This window comes from Brachycentrus maculatus, unplaced genomic scaffold (genome assembly GCF_059751285.1).
Source record: "Brachycentrus maculatus isolate JH-2025_06_01 unplaced genomic scaffold, ASM5975128v1 h1tg000494l, whole genome shotgun sequence".
NCBI classification, from domain to species: Eukaryota; Metazoa; Arthropoda; class Insecta; order Trichoptera; family Brachycentridae; genus Brachycentrus; species Brachycentrus maculatus.
In genome coordinates, this window is record NW_028281241.1 from 421,227 (window position 1) to 440,483 (window position 19,257).

A 19,257-nucleotide genomic window follows, 5' to 3' on the forward strand; every position below is an offset into this window, starting at 1 on the left:
TATCTAGGAAATGATCAGATTTACAATAATGTTTTGACAAAAAATTATGCTCAAAAACAGTTTTTTGAAAAATGTGATCATTTTAGGAATTTTTCAGATTAGTTTTTCAAGTGTTAGTAGTATTTGTATGAACACAAGGTGAATTGTATCCAGTACAATTTTTTTTGAAATTTTATAATTTTATACTTTGGAATTTATATATTTTTTACGATTATGACTACATTATAATTGCAGCTAAAATGAAGTGTTTGATGACTTGTACTAATGAGTGAAATGAAACAAACATGGAATTCTACATTTTTATTAAGTGTATATCTACACAGTACCATCGATTAATTATTATTTAGCAAGAATTATCTACTTATTTAAAAGTCCATCAGTTGTACAAATGAATATTGTGAATTATACAAAAAATGCAGATTATAAAAAGAAGTCTTGTTTTAACAATAAAAATTCATCCAAAAGAATTACAATTTAATAAAAAATGGATTGCATTTGTATATTATTTACGTAAAAAAATCACTAAGGTATATGTGTGTTTGTAAATATAACATAAAAAGTTTAATTGTTCAATAAACACGCGATAGTTTTATCTTTGGCATAATATTGGCTGAACAACAGTTAGTCAAACACATTGGGAAAATGCGTACTTGAAATTACAAAAACTAACATACACCCGATCACAATGGAATTATAAAACGCTACAATTGAGCCAACTGGATCCGTCTTAAAGGTACAAATAATATTCTTTAAAACAACTTTTATTATTACTTAGTATTTAATAATACACTTCAGTTGTTAATAAGTCGGCGGCCAATACTTTTCAACTTGCGTGCTCGGAAATTGTAAATCTCAATACAAATACTATACATAGTAACTATTCTTACAACGACAGATACTGAATATTACATTATATCAATTCATTACAAACATTGTATAGAAAAAAAAACAGTGCATTCATTTTACACAAATTGCACAAAAATAATAAATAATATAATTTACGATTGTGTTTATATATATATATATATATATATATATATATATATATATATATATATATATATATATATATATATATATATATATATATATATATATATATATATATATATATATATATATATATATATATATATATATATATATATATATATATATATATATATATATATATATATATATATATATATATATATATATATATATATATATATATATATGTATATATATATATATATATATATATATATATATATATATGTCTGTAATACATATATGATACAATTTGACGACATTTAAACGTCCGAGTTTTGTAATATTGGCCGTAATATGTATGTTTTTTTTGTAAGAATGAATTCTTAATATTTTTTTGGGATATGGGCATTGGTTATCCCTTATATAAGTCAATGTAAATAGTATGTAAACTTTATACATAAAATCGTTAAGTATCTATATCAAGTATGCACCGTATAGAAATGATTCAACTTTGTATTACTTACTTACTTTACAAATGAGGCGCGGCGCGAATGGACAAATTCTATGTAGAAATGTTCCCTACGGGACAGAATAAGTTGCATTCTCGCTCAGTGGTTGCTTGTAGGCCTAATTTGACAGTACATAATTACATTCATAACCCCTTATATATATGAAATTTACAAGTACATTACTTATTAAAGAATCCATTACTCTTAAAAGTTGTCCGTCCCGGGTTTTACGGGTAAATGATTGACTAGTTTGTACAATCTAACACCAATTCATTAATATAATTGTTTATACAGGAAACATATACACAAAAAATATATAAAAAAGATCAACTGGGAATAATTTGATGTTCCTCGTTCGGAAAGGGACCGCTACTAATCCTTAATATTACAAGATGGCGCTATTATTAGTACTTCAGCTCTCTTAATTCCGTTTCAAGATTCTCCACGCTTCGTACAGTACTTTAATGAATTTGTTATAACTATTCTACTTATAGTTACATATTTTGAAATTTATTTTGAGCATTTGCCTATAAAATTTTAATATATCTCACTGTTTGGGGTAAAACAGTTTACGAGAATCTACAATTTATTACTAGTATAATTTATATAAATAGGCTCGATAGAAATATCTACAAAAGTCGGAAACTTCTTAAAAATTCTTTTGTTGGTAACTACTTTAGGATTCTGTTACGCTATAGTTTTATAGGGGGTAAGTACAACAAAGTTAGAAGGCTTGTATAACTGTGTCGGAATTAACAAATCCGACAATACCTCGGAACAAAATGCCAACTTAATATTAATATATAAAATTGTGCTTCGTATTAGGTGAGATGTAACAGAGGTACGAGTCATTCCATCTAGAGTGAGCAATGTTGTGCCGCAAACTGCTCTATATAGTCCCATAGCACAATACTTACAGCAGTGATGAGCAACCTCCGGTTTTGTGGCGTTTCAATGCAGCCCGAAGAGCCTATTCACTCATTCAATTTTAAATAAATATAGTAATAAAGATGATCAATTTCCATAAACCCGGATTTTCCCACCTAATGAATTTTTAAATTTATAAATCCATCTCTTATGGTTGAAAATTACAAAAACTGAAAAGCAATTCTGAACCACCAGTGTATGTAGGTATCTTTTAAGTTACATACATAGTTATATGCCTAACAGTTCTTGGCATTACAGTCCACATAGATTTTTGGGCTTTGGTCCATTGCAAAAGAAGGTTGTCCATCACTGATGTATAGTATAATATACAAGTCCCACCAGTGTTCACTGGAACACCAACATTTAATCTTATACTAACGCTATCTACTCTTAAAATAATGTGACATAATATGAACACTGTAGTTTTTTTTATCTCTCTCGATTTACAAATGTTTCATTCAAACTTTCATTCAATATAAACCATTCAAACTCTTATTTATTTCCGAAAAATACTTGTCATACAACTTACGAGTATATATTTATTTATATATAAATAACCTTAAATATCTTAATAATTGTGAGCTCAAAACGTTTCACAATTTCGTTGTTACTTATTTTTAAAAATTCATTAAAACAAATTACAAACATACTTTACTTAACAATATGTTTCAAATTTATTGAGCGAAATTTACAAGATTCAGGTTGAATTTTCACATCTTAATTAGGTAAACCTCCGCATCGAGGTTGGCCTTAGAGGATTGTTGATTCAAAATGTGATGGCGATGATATAAAAGTAAATGCAGTAAGTTTTAGAGTGGTATTTGATCCCGTTAGTGTTACTCGGATGATCGGTGTAAATCTATATTACTATTCTAGTTATTATAAACATTCATTTAGTCTTTCAAATAATGTCTAATGACATTCGCATTTGACAAAAGATCTTAATTATTTACTCGGTATCACTCCGCCCCGGGTTTTTAGTATTTTGTAATATGTAGTCACCGAACTGTTTTTATAATTTAGATTTTCACGCAAAATACTTCAATTTGGTAATAACCAATAATTTTTGGACACGACAGTATTCCGATTGTTATTATTGTCTCAAACACTGAGCACAGTCTGCGATATAATCCTGGGACGACACCATCTGCGGCGCCAACTAATTAATCCGCTTCTTTCTTCTCGCGTGTACTCTCCTAAGCCTTATCTTTCTTTTCACTTTTTCCCAGATTACACTCGTACTTGATGAAGAATGTATTGCTCTTATCGGGACCCTTCTTGGATATAAGTGAAACCACGCAATGGCTACCATCGACGTGAGCTTCACTCGGAAGTTATCATTACAACTCGGTGACCGCGTACAGGTCCTTGTTGGGCTCCTGGGGCTGGTCGCGGGCGGGGCGCGCGCGGCGGTCCAGGGTCTGCGCGCCGCTGCGCCCGCCGCCCGCCTGCTGGTGGTGGCGGCGGTCCAGTGTGTGCGCCGCGTGCGCTGTGTGCGCTGGTCGCGCGCCGCGCGCGTGCGGCGGCGGCTGTGCGGGCTGGCTGCTGGTGGAGAAGAAGCGCTCGGGCGTGCGGGCGGCGCGGCGCGGGCCCCCCTGCGGGCAGCAGGGCGGTGCGGGCGGCGCGGGCGCGCGGTACTGCGCGAAGTGCGCGGCGCTGAGCGGCTGCGGCGGCTCGGGCAGCGGCTGATGCACGATGGAGGCGCCGTTGGGCGGCTTGGAGGAGGGCGCGCGCCGGCGCCGCTCCAGCGTGGCGGCCGCCTCCAGCTGCTGGGCGTACTTGTGGCTTTTGTCGTACTTGCCGCCCGTGCGGATGGTGGCGTACTTGTCGGGCGGCGGCGGGCGCTGGAAGGAGGCGAGCGGTGGCGGCGCGGGCTCCACGCGCGGGGGCATCTCGCCGATGTCGGGTAGCGCTTGCGCGCGGAGCGGGCCCGCGGTGATCTTGAGGTGCTTAGGGCCGAAGGAGGCGTACTTGGGGTCGAAGCGGTTGATCTGGTTGGTGAGCGGAGTGATGTCGCGAGGGTCGGGGGGCGCCAGGCTGCGCGGGTCCAGCGCCAGCGGCGGGGGCCCGGCGCCGCCCGCGCGCCCTCAGTAGAAGTCGGAGCTCTCCAGGGTCTTGCACTGCTTGCTCAGAGTCGCGTACTTGCCATTGTTGGGTCCGGGTGCGGAGTTGTGCGAGGGCAGGCGGCCCAGCGTGTGGCAGGCCCCCGAGGGCAGATGACCGCCACGCCCGCCCCCTCCGCCTCCGCCCCCTCCCCCGCCGCCCCCGCCGCCGACACCGCCGCCGCGTCCTGACCCATACTGACCGATGCCACCGTCATTTCTGTAAACACATTTTCAAAACACGTTGCAAATACTTTCGTTACAAACTTTACAGTCTTGTGTTTATTATTATTTTTTTTTGTATTAAATTTTTTTTTAAATAAAATTGACTGTTCAAAATTTTTATTCATTTATCAAATTATTTCGATTTAAATAAAGTTTACAATGAAAACGTGATTAAACATATTTTGAGATAAGTGAAGGTATAATAATAAGATCAGGTTTGGATTTGGAGGAAGCTCGGCGATGCCTACTTATTAAACTATATTTGCAAATAAAATAAGTACATCTATAAGAAAATACATAAGGTAACAATGATTTAGATCTGCCAGCCAGTTAGTAAAGTATAAACCAACCATGCTACTCTAAATAGCGGAAGAAACTAAGAAATCAAATTGAAATAAAACATTTTGCACAGCCAAATTTAAATATAACTTTTCAGTAATTCTCTAATCACAACGACAGGAGCTAACAGCGAAACATTGTCACAATCAATTACTCTGTTTGACTACATGCTCAAATCAGGAACATAAATACAACAGAGAAACAGGAGAGTACAGATAAAGAAACATCCAGTTCTATTGAGTAACAACAGCTCACTTACTTGTACCAGAGTGGGGTGACAGAGCAAATTATGCGACCAAAACAAGTATAAAATGTTTTAAAAATTGCAATATGGGGTCTACAAGAGAGATTTAAACTTTGGGGAGTTATTGTACCACAAAATAGTACACTTAAATTCAAAACATATTTCTACATCATATTTTTTGTTGACTTAACAAATTGTACATAACATTATGCAAATGAATGAACTTTATGTTTATTTTATTAAAATTAAACACTTGAATATACCACTTTAATGAGTTTTATTTATAAATACGACTAGTTTCGAAAACGACAGATGTTTTCATCTTCTGGTACAAATTAAAACTATATAATTTGAACAAAAAATATATTTAGGTGTATATATAGGTTAATAAATATAGGGAAGGGAGGGGGGTTAAGGAACAAGATTTTTTGTGGTATATTCAAGTGTTTAATTTTAATAAAATAATCATGTCATTCCATAAAGTTAATGTCGAATCAATAAATAAAACAACTTTATGTTTTGTTAACATATAAATCATAGTCGGGAAAATGATCATAATAATTAAAAATTAGAAATTCTTGGGAACAAACTATGCCTTCTACATTAAATAATATGTTAGTTACATTGTCATAAATATGACAGTAAACTTTAAAAAAAAAAAGTTATTGTTTGTAAGACAATGATTGAGTGAACTTATTATTTACCAAAATGAGCAACTGAGTCTAACTGCTAAATTAACAAAAGTTTTTTATTACCAGCTTTATAAAATTTATAAAAATGCTAAAACAAAATTAGAATTAAATTAACAGTCCTATTTTTTTATTTATAAAACTACAATAGGCATTTATGTAAAGGTGTAACTTTATATGTATGCATGAATGTCAAATATTGTAAGTCGGAAGAAATCAAAAGAGATTTCAAGTACAGGTGCCGTATAATAGGAACAGTTTGAGAAATCCGCAAAGTATATATTCTGTATACTTTCATTAAACACATAAATACAATAAATTTAGAAATACTATAGCGCAATGTGTTTGTAACGCTTTATCTATTTTGTCGTTCAACTTCTTTTGTTACCAGAAAACAACTAACGTTTATTAAATAGTTACATCATCACACCAAATGCCTCATTATGTATTTAAAAATGTGAAGGATACACAATATTATGAAGATCGATTTATGAATTTAAATAAATAGTACATATATCCCTCAAATATCTAAGTCCATAATATAATAACATCGTTTCTATTTTAAATTTATTATTCTTTTTCTATCCCTCATCCACACCCAACGGTGCATAGGTCAATGCATCGTATTGATGCAATGTCATTTCAATTGTCAATTTCATGAATGCAAGATCAATCCTGAACTTCAGGTACCATGGTATTGTTAAATAAATATTGCAGTGAAATTGTGAAAATATTAATTTTGACCCCCCTGGGATTTCAACCCGGGGCCTCCAGCACGGTAGCCAAACTCACAGAGGAGGGAAAGTCAAATTTGTATACAAATTATTATTTTACATTACAAATTATATTTGACCTTTTGCACTAGATATATAACTATATATTTAGTCAATTAATTATCATAAATTTATTAATTACCTTAATTTTGAAGGTACAAGTGTTTATTTTTATATCATGATAGTGTTTTTTTTCTATAATGGAAAGTAATATTAACCTGAATTGACTGGCACATTGCTCTCCTGTAATTTACAGTCAATACAAAAACTACACATAATATGCACATAAGGGCAGAAAAATAAATTAAAAATAGAAATGATCAAATATATCAACTCTTTCCTAGTAGAAAATTGTAAGGATAAATATTTAAAATAAAAAGGTTAATTTTGTGCCGGCAAGCCGGATCCCATGACAGATTAGTCCTAAAGATCAGGTAAGTGATTTTCATCAAATTGACAAGTTTTCATCATTTTAATTATTGTTTCGTCATTCACTTTGTGGTAAGACATGATTAAATTGTAAATGAAAACAGTTGTTTTTATACCACTTGAGTATGATATATATTTAAAAAAAACTAGTTTTGAAAGCTATAGTTTCATCGACAGTATAACTATTCACCTGTCGATGAAAGCAACTGTAGCTTTCAAAACTAGTCATTAAAAATAAATATAATACTCAAGTGGTAGAAAAAGTGATTTCATTCACAATTTAAGGCCCAAGTAGTCGTTAAATGGCAACTTTATTTTCTCTAAACCCCTGGGTTAAATGTTACCTGTAACATTTGACATAATTAAATTTTATTCTTAAAACACTGTTTTTGTATTGAAAAAACAAGTTTTTTCTTTGAAAAAAAAATGTATGGTTATAAAAAGAAAAAAGTTATTGAAAGGTCCGCCTCCGTGGTGTAATGGTCAGCGTGCTTAGCTACCGTGCTGGAGGTCCCGGGTTCGATTCCCAGGGGGGGGGTAAAAATTAATATTAGTGATTTTTACACTGTAATATTTATTTAATATTACCCTGGACTGGTTCCTGAAGCGCCAGAGTGATCACCTTACCTTCATGTAAGTAATGATCAAGATAACACTGCGTCAATTCGATGCAGTGCCCTATGCACCATTGGGTGCGGATAAGGGTTACAATAATAAGAGTTAAAAAAATATACAAAAATATTTTTTCAATATTAATTGTAAAAAATCATATAAAATCCAATATACATTTTTTTTTAAATGAGCGTGAACACGTTCAGCCCTGAGCGCATTCTGATTTGAGCGCTTGAGACAAGCTTGAGATCTAGGCCTCAACTTTTCATCAAATCAAAACGAACAACGTTCCGCAGGAAAGAGTCGATATACAGAATTAAGATAAACTAATAAAGAAAAAGCTGGGCGCTGGTCATGCCTGTGCGGGGGTGTGAGGGCGGCCATGGCGAGGGCGGAGCCGTAGGAGGGGGGGGCCGAGGGGTGGTGGTGGGTGGGGGGCGGGGGGCTGTACGACCCTTGGCTCCGGGGGAGCGTGCGCGCCCCCGAGGCGGGCGCCAGCGCGCCGCTGCCCGAGCTGGAGGCCGGCAGGAAGGGCGCGTGCTCGTCGCCGCCGTAGTCTCGTCTGGAGACAAACATACATTCCGTATATTACACATAATTCACAATCAATGGAGACAAACATACATTCCGTATATCACACATAATTAACAATCAATGGAGACAAACATACATTCCGTATATTAAGGTGGGGACTGACGCAAGTCATTTCGTCGTAACGTAACATGTAACAATGCGAGCATTCGTATAGTCAGAGTACAGCGTTCCGAGTGCTCCGTCCGAAGTTTGATGCTCGCCGTGAGTGACGTTACGACGAAATGTTTCGGTCAGACCCCACCGTTACACATAATTAACAATCAATGGAGACAAACATACATTCCGTATATTACACATAATTAACAATCAATGACATACATGTAGTATCCTGTATTGTTAACACATTTCGGACGGGTGTTTTTTACACCTGCGGATTGCTGGTGACAGGATTTGATTATTGTGTACATACAGTGGCAAAGATAAGTATAATATTCATATAAAAACATTAAATAATTCCTTCTTTAATGACTTTGAAATAAGGCCGGCGCAGAAGGTGAAAATACCCTTCCCATCCTTAAGCATCAATCGACCAAACGGGTAGAAATACCTTTCCCGTCCAAAGTGTGTCAAACTTTCCAGGGGGTACAATAATTGATGTCTGACTTTCTCTGGGGAGTGGGTTCAAAATTTACATGAAAATATTTTTTTTCCACAAAATCTATGTAGATAGAAATCATGTAAAAAAAAATAAAACTCACCATCTGTAGGTTTTATTGACAAAATTTAAAATTTTTATGAAAAAATTACGTACAAATTTCCACAGATGTCATTGCTGTACAAGTTGCATCATACCAACCGACAGACAGACTTAAATTAGCTCTACTAAGTTGACATTCGGCTTAGATGCTTTTCTGAGGAAAGAAGATAGTGTCTATGGTACATAGGCATCCCTGCATATATATTTTGTATCTGAAAAGCATTGATAAATTTGTGGTATGGTAAAAAAACACTCTCTTTAATCATCCATTGTTCACTTTTCACGAATAAGTGTTTATCAACATGGTATTACATAAAGTGAACAATGGATGATAAGGAGAGTGTTTTCTCCCTGCATATAAACCAAAGGTCAGAGAACGGGCAAATCAGGCAGCGCTCACTTCTTCTGTATGTAGATCCAGGTGTGGCTGTCGACCCAGACCAGGATGGTGAAGAGCAGGCCGGCCAGCACGGCGGCCAGCAGCAGCAGGGCCAGGCCCAGCAGGCCCGCGTCGCACAGGGCCCGCGCGCCCGCTGTGTAGTGCGCGCGCACCGCCTGGCAGCCCACCAGTGCCGTCAGGCTGTTCAGCACGCGCTCCGCCGCATTGGTCTCCGCCGACAGGGAGCTGAGGGCCGGTTGCAGACCTGTGCCAATTCAACACATATGACAAATCATACGCATAACCGAAAGATCCCCAAATGAGTTTTAAAATTATAAACACCGTCCGATTCTAAAGTCTATTCAACTTGATGAATGATCACATTCAAATCAGTTTTACTTTTAACCACAACGATATAATTTATATGGTGACTGCAATTTTTATTAACACGTTGACTGCCAACTACGAGATATCTCGTACTGTGTTTACTTGCCATATTCGCGCAGCTATGAAAAAAATCCTAGTATATCAGTGATAATGTGGATAGACGGCTTCTGGGAAGAGAACAAAAAATCAATGCTGGCTTACGTGAACAGAAAATTTATCAATAAATGAACAGAAAATATAACTAAAATTTTTTCATTAAAAATCAAGAAGTTTTAAAGAATTGGCTTTTTAGACTACAATTCTGAAAATTGCCATGGCAGTCCACCTGTTTGTGCAAATTTTTTGTATTTTTCAGAAATTACTTCTTTTCAAATTGAGTATTTTTTAACACATAATTGTGAAATCTCTGAAAATTTTGTTTATTTATTCTGTGCTAAAAGTTTTTTTTTAGTATAAGCATAAATATTATTGTGTGACACTATGTCTCATATATATTAAGAACAATACATTTAAGCCTCTCATGATCTTTCTCAAATTTTTGAAAAGTAGATAAATTAAAAGATGTGTATTTTGCTACTGTGATACTTTTTTAACATATTTTTCACAATTTGCACGTTTTTATTTACATGTATACAATACATATCTATCTGTACTCAATGATAATTTTAATATTTTTAAATGTACTAACTAACCTGGGTTGTTGAAGATGGAAGAAGCGATGCGTCCTAGTTGCGTGAGGCCCTGGCGGACGTTGGACACGGAGCGCTGGGACTCTCGCAGGCGTTGGGTGAAAGGGTTTCCATGGGTCACTTCGCAGCTCAGGTAGTAGCGAATGATCTATGATGAAAGATATCATTTATGAATGGGCACACTGACAAATCATAAAGTAATAAATTACACTTTAAATTATTTTTTGACAACTCATCAAAGATGAATAAGGATAAGTCTGGGCATTTACGGGGCTGACGACCATTATAGGCTGGTTTAAGTGATCACTTTACACACGTGTAACATTAACCAATGTTACACGTGTGTAAAGATTAACATTAACCAATTTTACCCATTGACAACCACACTACTCAAATTCTTAATATGAAGGTAACTCCTTTAATTGGAGATAATCCAGATTTTGTGAACAAGTATTTGGACACACTCAAAATGTTGTAATTGCACTTTAAATATTCAATTAATTTCAAATCTTATTCCCGATTTGTGAAAAGACGCAATTAATTTTAACAAGTAAAGGTATCGTTTATTATAATTATCTAATGCCAAAACACATTTCTAGATATAAATTCAACAACAATATAGGTAAAGGAATCAAAATACTTTAGTCTAGTAACCGACATAGGGGATGCAAACTATACATTCTTTCCGCTCACAACAGAGAAGGAGAACTTTCTAAATAGCTTAACATAGGCAGGAATTCAGCTTTCCATCCAAGTATCCACCCTTCTTTCTGAACCAAATTCTAGAATTGCTGCCATATGATAAAGTGAAATGCATTTAAACTATGATTTTTTTTATTTATTGTAATCATTATTTTTTTATTATTGTTTTGTTTATAAATAAAAATAAGACTCGACACTGGCAGAAACATCCTCTTACTGGGTGACTGCCAAGTAACTATAATAAAAAAATAAATTAAAAACTGGTCGGTTTTAGCTGAAGTAAATTTTGATGAATAATCATGCTCTGACTTATGTTAGTAGGAAGAGAGGGAAATCTCCCGTTCGATCCTATGACTAACTGCGGAATGGATTCCAGAGGGGCCAGTGGAGGAGAGTCGAAGACTGGGAAGTGTCTCACCTCCGGGGGGAGGTCGGGCGGCGCCATCATGGTGACGGCGGCGGCCGGGTCGTGGCAGATGTCGGCCAGCGCCACGGCAGCCGCCAGCGCAGCGCCAGCCGCCAGCCAGCAGGCTACGAGCGCGGCCAGCGCGCACACGCTGAAGGCGATGAGCGCGCGCCGCGAGTGCCGCGCCACGCCCACCAGCAGCACGGCGCACGCCACCACCAGCGCGGACCAGGCCGCCATGGCGCCCACCCAGCGCCACCACTCCCCTCGGCGCCAGCGCTAAATAAAACAAGAACAAAAGATTGACATTCAATACTAAAAATATCATTTTCAATTCGTTTGTTAGAATTTTTTTTTTTAATTGTGACAACAAAATGTTGCTATAAGGATGCTCGTACTAAGATATCGTCATACAGGAGAAAGTGATCAAGTGCATTTTTTACAAAAACGTGATTATTAACTATTTTATATCTTACTAGCTTAATATGTATTGCCCTGAAAAAATCCCAAAGTGATTTTAAACTTAGAAGTATAATATATTGACTTGTTAAAAATGACTAACTGCATTGATGTTTATTTTCTTGCCAAGCAAAAGAGACTTAAATTGCCCTCCTGGACAGTTTACTTTTGTTAGTTGGTCACTTTCTCCTGTACGACTACGATATGCCCTATCATCTTCTTCCCGGTTGTTTAATAATATTTTGAAATATCCAAGTACATCTCCACAAATCTGTCTCAAGGTAGACAAATATGGTTACACTACACAGGTGACTACTTTTTTAATTTAAGTTTTACCTAGTAAATACCACTAAATTTTAAAATCTATTGTGACACGTGTTTTGATGCATTCCACATCATTTTCAAAAACTGTATGTAAAGCCTAAATTTTAGAGTTGTGTCCTTTGTGACGTTGAAGTTTGAAGAGGAAAGCTGTTTTTCATTTTTTATATATTTTTTTATCAGTGGGAACATAAACAATTGGGGGGAGGCTTTAGTCATTGTCATATTGTTGATTATGGGTTTATTATTATTTATATTTGTTTGAATTTCTTTTGTTTCAAAATGTTGCAGTTTATGGCTTTTCTTATTAATTAACCTTTATTACTTACCTTACCCCTCTAACACCCTCTCAACGTCCCAAGGACACAACTCTAAAATTTAGACTTAGCTTCACATACGGTGTTTGAAAATGATGCGGAATGGATCACACACAATGCAGTCACAATAGACTTGACGAAAAAGTGGTATTTACTAAGTAAAACTTACAGTAAAACTTGTCCGCCTCCGTAGTGTAATGGTCAGCACGCTCGGCTACCGTTCTGGAGGTCCCGGGTTCGATTCCCAGGGGGGGTAAAATAAATATGAGTGATTTTTTTCACTGTAATATTTATTCAATATTACCCTGGACTGGTACCTGAAGCGGAGGGCTGATCACCTTTCCTTCATGTGTAAACGATCAAGATAACACTGCGTTTATATGACACAGTGCCCTATGCACCATTGGGGTGCGGATAAGGGTTTTTATTATTATTAAAACTTACATTAAAAATGGATTGATTATACCACAAAATGTCTGTGAAAATTTCATTTTCTATTTAACTTACCCATCAAAACTAGTATTCAAAGAACTTAATGTACCAACAATTAAAGACATTTTTAATAAAGCCTCTATCTTACAAACTTTTAAAGAAAAAACAGCTGAAGTGCAAATTTCACGTAACCCTAGATTTTATAATAATTTAATATTGCACACATGTAGAACAACAGCAGCGTTAAACCATTATACGTACAAAGGTAATTTTTTTTTAATAAATTTTTGGAAAACTTAAAATCTATAAAAAATTATCAAACTTTTAAAACTAAAATAAAAAACATATAAGACTTACCCCTACCTAGACTCCATACCAAAGAATATATATTTTTTTAAATTTACTTTGTTTATTTTTATTTTTATTTTAATTTAATTACTTTGTAAAAAAAATTTATTGTAAAACGAACTCCCTCTCTAAACACAAGTATCTACTTTATTAGGGAGGTAGAAACGTTATATTTGAAAAGTATTGTATATTTACCAACTATTTTGTATTTTTTAAATATGTATTTTGTAAAAAAAAAATTAATAAAAAAAAACACTCAAATGTAATATGTGCATTATGTGCATTACCTCGAGAGAGCGGTCCATGTTGATGCCGGCGAGGGGGCGCTTGATGTCGGCCGCCGCGGACACGGCCATGGTGGTGTTATTCCTCACGGTGGACAGGGTGTTGAGGAGGATACCCAGAGCCGTCTGGTTGGACACCGGAGAATCAAAGATGTCCGCCAATTCCGTCAGCTTAGGCTTCACCTTCTTCATCAGGGCCAGTTCGATGGAGTTTGTCTAAAAATTAATTGCGTTTTTTATTCGTTTTTAAAAGTAAAACAGGGGAAGCATTTCAAGGTAAGTTTAAAAAGTTTTTTTTTTTCTAGTTGTTGATATTTTAGTGTGTGAATATGCTGTTTTCCAATTTGACAGTATCGGCATCAGTGTCAACTGTTAAAATAGTGTCATAAACAATTTATATCTAAATCACATTTCATTTTTGCTTTGAGAGGCTTGTTTGCAGGAAGGACAGTAGGGATAAGGAAGGTAAATGTGAAAAATATATCATAAACACCCAGACCAATTGGAAATAAATCTTTCTTGAAGTCATTTTGCGATTGGCGGGAATTGAACCCACAACGCCAGTTTTGCAGTTGAGCGTCTACCCAACTACGCCACGGTGACTGTTCATTTTCTTTGTCTGTTTTCTTTCTCGTAGTTTTCAAATACAGGTAACACAAATTTCTACCTCAGGGTAAAAAATCATTTTAAAAAAATTGGTAGGACATGGTTGATACATTTCCAAAATAAGCCATCTCATCTATTTTAAAATTCATTTTACAATTGATTAATTTAATTTAATTTAAGAACATAATATACATACAACAAGGTAAATGCCAAAAGATCTTTTGTTTTGAAATACCAACCTGATTTCTGATGGAGCCAACAATATTATTGATGGATTTTGCTGCATCCAGGACCTGTATGATGGCATTGTGCAAGTCATCATTTCCATACAGTCCAACTCCGATAGCACCACAACATAATACTGCCACTATGCAAAGTGTTACCTGTTTAATGCACAAAATATCATGTATTAGAAAAATATCATTTAAATAAAAAATGACAGACATTGTGTAAAAATACAAACAGAATCAAAATCGTATGTCTCCAAAATAGCTCATTAGCTTTATAACCCGGCGCATTAAGGTCGCCTCACATTGAATATGCTAGAGATGTCCTCACTCTCCTACCTGTCATAACTGACATGTTTATTATGTCAGTAAAGTACACTTATTAAGATTTTATAAGAGTACACTCACTCCTTTCAACAATGTCATATATCAAAAAACTTGATTTTTCAGATCATTTTTAAAGTTTGAAAATATTATGAAATGTAATTAAAATAAATATCAAACCACTTACTGAACTTTTTACTGTGCAAAAGATCTTTTTAGTTGAAACCTGAATGTTTTTTCTCCATTTGAAAAATATTAAGTTTATTTAAAAAAAATATTAACCAATACCTTTTCTGCAAAATGCAAAAACTACACTTTCTGCCTTGTAGCGGGTAAATATTAAGTTAAAAATATGCCGCTTTTGCTGGGATATAGTACATTTTATGGGCATTCCAAAAACATGCACAAGTGGAAATTTGATGATTTTTGATATATGACGATGTTGAAAGGAGTGAGCGACATGTTCACTAAGTCTATTTCATTCACTGTTAAATGAGTACATATTCACTAAATCTATATCATTCACTGTTAAACGAGTGTGTATCAAGTATTTAAAAAAACCTATCTGAAAAATTAAATAAATAGTGAACCAATGTAAAAGTTACTTTTTTATTTATATCAAAACTCAGAGAGAGAAATTATAGACAATATAAAGAAATGAAAGTTACTTAAGAGTACTTTGGACATTTTACGAGGAAAATACAAAGTAATACATTTTATATTATACAAGGCAAAGTCAAAGGTAAACACGGTATAGCAAGAAGACATATTCTAGCTTAAAAACTTCACTGTAGCACTAAGTTGCCGTTTAAAACGGCATATAGAAAAGTTAAAAATTATCAGATGGTTTCCAACCTTCATCAATAATCTTTTATTTTAAATCTGCATGCTCATTTATATTTTAAGCAATAAAAAAATATGTGTGAATGAAAAATGGCCAACGTCGTTCTATCACAAGATGCAACATTGATAAAACAATAATATACAAGATAAGAAATTAGATTGACAATTGGAATGAATTGACAATAGAATATAATCAAGATATTTTGGGCAGTCAGGCAATTCGATAAATGAAGCTAGAAATACCCAATGCATTTAACCTTGATTTTGTCTGACAATTATGTAACCCGCTGTATTATATATTGTATTTGAACTTGAACTTGATTGTTACGGTTGACATTCAAGAATAACAATTCATTTGCGTATTTACGGACACAGTCAATCACTTGTCAGTGACGGTGATTTCGTTACAGTCTGCGACAAATAGGTCGATAGGGTCAATTATACAAGTGACTACATGATTAATCCACTTATGTGAATACTGTTTAAATTTACATACAAGTATATTACATTTAAATGTACTCAATGGATATGAATACATAAATTATGAAGTTAAAAGTGGCAGACATGATATAAATATTACATAATACACGATAAAATTATTGATCTATCACTACTGATTTTTATTTATTTATGTGACAGCTGTTCCATGTTGCAAGGACTTTATCAATAATCATTAAATATATGTATGAATGTGCATATATTTTTTTAAATGTGTGTATACATATATAAAACTAAATGAACAGAAAAAACAGGTATGGAACAGGAAAAAATGGAATAGAATAATTAATTAATAAAAGTTTTTTATCGTTATCCGCAGATCTAACCTACCTTTAGCGGTATACACAACTTTAAACAGGAGTAATTCTTTCACACATGAATCCCTCGGTTAAATAATATTGAAAATTTAAAAACCCACTTTATTAAAAATATTGAGATTTTTTTTGTAGCCAGGCAATCTGGTAATACAGCAACCTAATGATACTCTAATGAGTACAAAAGGTTAATAAAATACATGATGAAATACAGCTTTTATTTATATGAAGTAGCATAAACCTGTACATAACACTTTTTTTGTAAGGATTTTTTTTGTATAATAACATTTATTTATCTTTTTTTTACATATAATATTAAATCATAATTTATTTACAATATTGACATAGTTTTACACTTGCTGATAATACAGTTAGGCAGGCATCAAGTGAAATTATATAACTCCCCTGAGTGTATTTCCAAATGCTTTATTTACTATACACAAAATGCTACACCAAAAAATGTCGGTAGAAAACTTAAATCTAAACCAAAAGTTATGAAAGTAATGCGTGTTTGACAACTAATTAATATTATTGATACCTACGATGTGATTTGATTTACTAATCGTTGATTACTCATTTGAAATATCATTGTTTGTCGTTCCTGTAGATTTACAAGGGTCGGTGTTAATAGTGACAGTCCCTGAAATGTTTGGGCAATATTTGGGCGCAAGATGTGCAGTACCTTCAAAGCCGAGATGCTTTTGGCAGGCCGGGGTTTTCTATCGCAACACCGTGTGAGCAGGTAGATGAGCAACACCAGAAGGGTTAGAATGAGCCAGGCCGCGGGCACGGATCCTAAGATACCCAAACTCTGCAAAGTAAAACAGATTTATATTAATAAAGATCTAAAAAACAAAACAATTATTCAGAACACTTATTTACATGTTTAAAAAAACCTTAAATTATTTATTCTTTTTCTTAGTCTTTTAAATGTATCCAATGGTGCATAGAGCTCTAGATCAGATAATACATCATTATCTTTTCATTAATTGATTCGGCAGTCACTTTGTAGTAAAATCTATCCATTTTTTATTTAGGTTTTACTTGGTAAATACCACTATTTCTTAAAACATAATGTGACACATGTTTCGATGCATTCCGCATCATACGGTGCTTGAAAATGATACATAATGAAATAATAGATTTTACATACAGTGGTGTTATGTACCAAGTAAAGCTTACATTAAAAATAATTTTCTTTATTGGAAATAACATGAAAGCAAAGTAATCACTCTTATGGTTTAGGGGCCAGTCTAAAGTGACACACAGTGATGTTATGCAAAAAGGAGAAAATCCACAAATTCTAAAAAAATATATCAAGTTTAGTATGGGAATCATAAGATTTTTAAGCTCGTTTATATTCGAAAAAGTACCAGTCCAATTTATGCTACTTAATCCTTAAAATCTGAAAAATAGAAAACTAAAAATAATAAAAATACTTCTTAAAGAAGAATGGATCTATTCACAGAAAAGGTTTTAGTTATATTGATCAATAACTATATGGATTCAAGATGATCAGACCAGAGTGTTATATACGTAGTATTGGAATATACTTTATGGGATACAAATGACGTAAGTGAAGGAGTTAAGGTTGAAGGACAATACTATTGTATGGAAAATACAATGGAGGGCAAATAATAGGTCGAAAAAGTTGAATGTTAGCTATGATTAACCATTGCTACTGTTCATTGCCACTGCACTCGTCATTACATACTTAACACACTTCAGACGGGAAAGGTATTCCTATCCGTTCAGTCGATTGATGCTTAAGAACCGGAAGGGTATTTTTACCTTCTGCGCTGGACTCATTACAAAGTCAGAAAAGAAGGAATTATTTAATGTTTTAATATGAATATTATGTACCAATCTCTTTGTTAAGGTCTTAACTATATATGCACAATTATCAAATCCAATCGCCAGCGGTCCGCAGGTGTAAAAAATACCCGTCCGAAATGTGTTAAGATTGTGTAAGTTGCACACTGCTAATGTGTACGAGTCCGTACGCTTTAGACCGTGTAAAGTGAAATGATTAAGCGCAAATACCTCGAGATAGAGTTCCGAGTGCGGGGCGAAGGTGGAGTTGACCCGGTGGAGGGTGACGTTGAAGTGCGGCAGGGAGTGCAGTAGCTGCGCGAGCAGCGCCGGCCGGTAGCCCTCGTCCCGGGGGGCCATGGCCGAGCCCAGCCCCCTACCTGCAACACAAATCAATACCACCACATTAGCCCCCTCCATCCACAATGCATTAACTACAGCAGCACAAGAGCAAAAGGCCAATTTAAAAAGAAAAATATGATGAATTAAACCATATCCGCTCCTTATGCGGAGCATATGGAGTCCACAAACTGTATCCTGGCTTTTCCGCCAGCTCCCTTGCATCCTTCCAAGTCAGGTCCGCGTCCCGATGTTCAGACGAAAACTGACGACGAATTGTCAACAGTGGTCGTCCTGGGCAGCGCGAACCTGATGCCTTGTAAAGGAGGCAAGCTCGATTAAGGCTCTCGGGAGGCATTCGGAGTACATGACCTAGCCAACTTAATCGCCTCTTCTTGACGACAGTTGTGACCAAGATTTGTTGCGTCCTATGCCTTATGTCTTCATTCCTCACA

The 19,257-nt window shown here is 35.3% G+C and overlaps 2 protein-coding genes across 5 annotated transcripts in view; both read right to left on the reverse strand.

The window, feature by feature from the left end:
• Positions 1-1,266: 1,266 nt before the first annotated feature.
• Positions 1,267-4,365, reverse strand: LOC148302004 (uncharacterized). Its single transcript, XM_088272337.1, has one exon. It carries the CDS (start codon positions 4,301-4,303, stop codon positions 3,752-3,754), a length of 552 nt encoding a protein of 183 aa, XP_088128463.1. The 5' UTR covers positions 4,304-4,365; the 3' UTR covers positions 1,267-3,751.
• Positions 4,366-4,498: 133 nt separating this feature from the next.
• The window catches only part of tty (tweety), an 87,258-nt gene continuing 72,499 nt past the window's right edge, over positions 4,499-19,257 (reverse strand). For 3 of the 4 annotated variants that reach the window (XM_088272332.1, XM_088272333.1, XM_088272334.1), the window contains exons 3-11: positions 18,695-18,843; positions 17,334-17,462; positions 14,685-14,828; positions 13,843-14,055; positions 11,691-11,957; positions 10,574-10,718; positions 9,516-9,759; positions 8,183-8,386; positions 4,499-4,733 (exon numbers count right to left, since the gene is read on the reverse strand). In XM_088272332.1, the coding sequence (XP_088128458.1) occupies positions 4,499-4,733; positions 8,183-8,386; positions 9,516-9,759; positions 10,574-10,718; positions 11,691-11,957; positions 13,843-14,055; positions 14,685-14,828; positions 17,334-17,462; positions 18,695-18,823 (1,710 nt within the window). In that variant the 5' untranslated portion in view covers positions 18,824-18,843. The remainder of the gene's footprint in view (positions 4,734-8,182; positions 8,387-9,515; positions 9,760-10,573; positions 10,719-11,690; positions 11,958-13,842; positions 14,056-14,684; positions 14,829-17,333; positions 17,463-18,694; positions 18,844-19,257) is intronic. The other variant, XM_088272335.1, reaches the window with a different exon arrangement.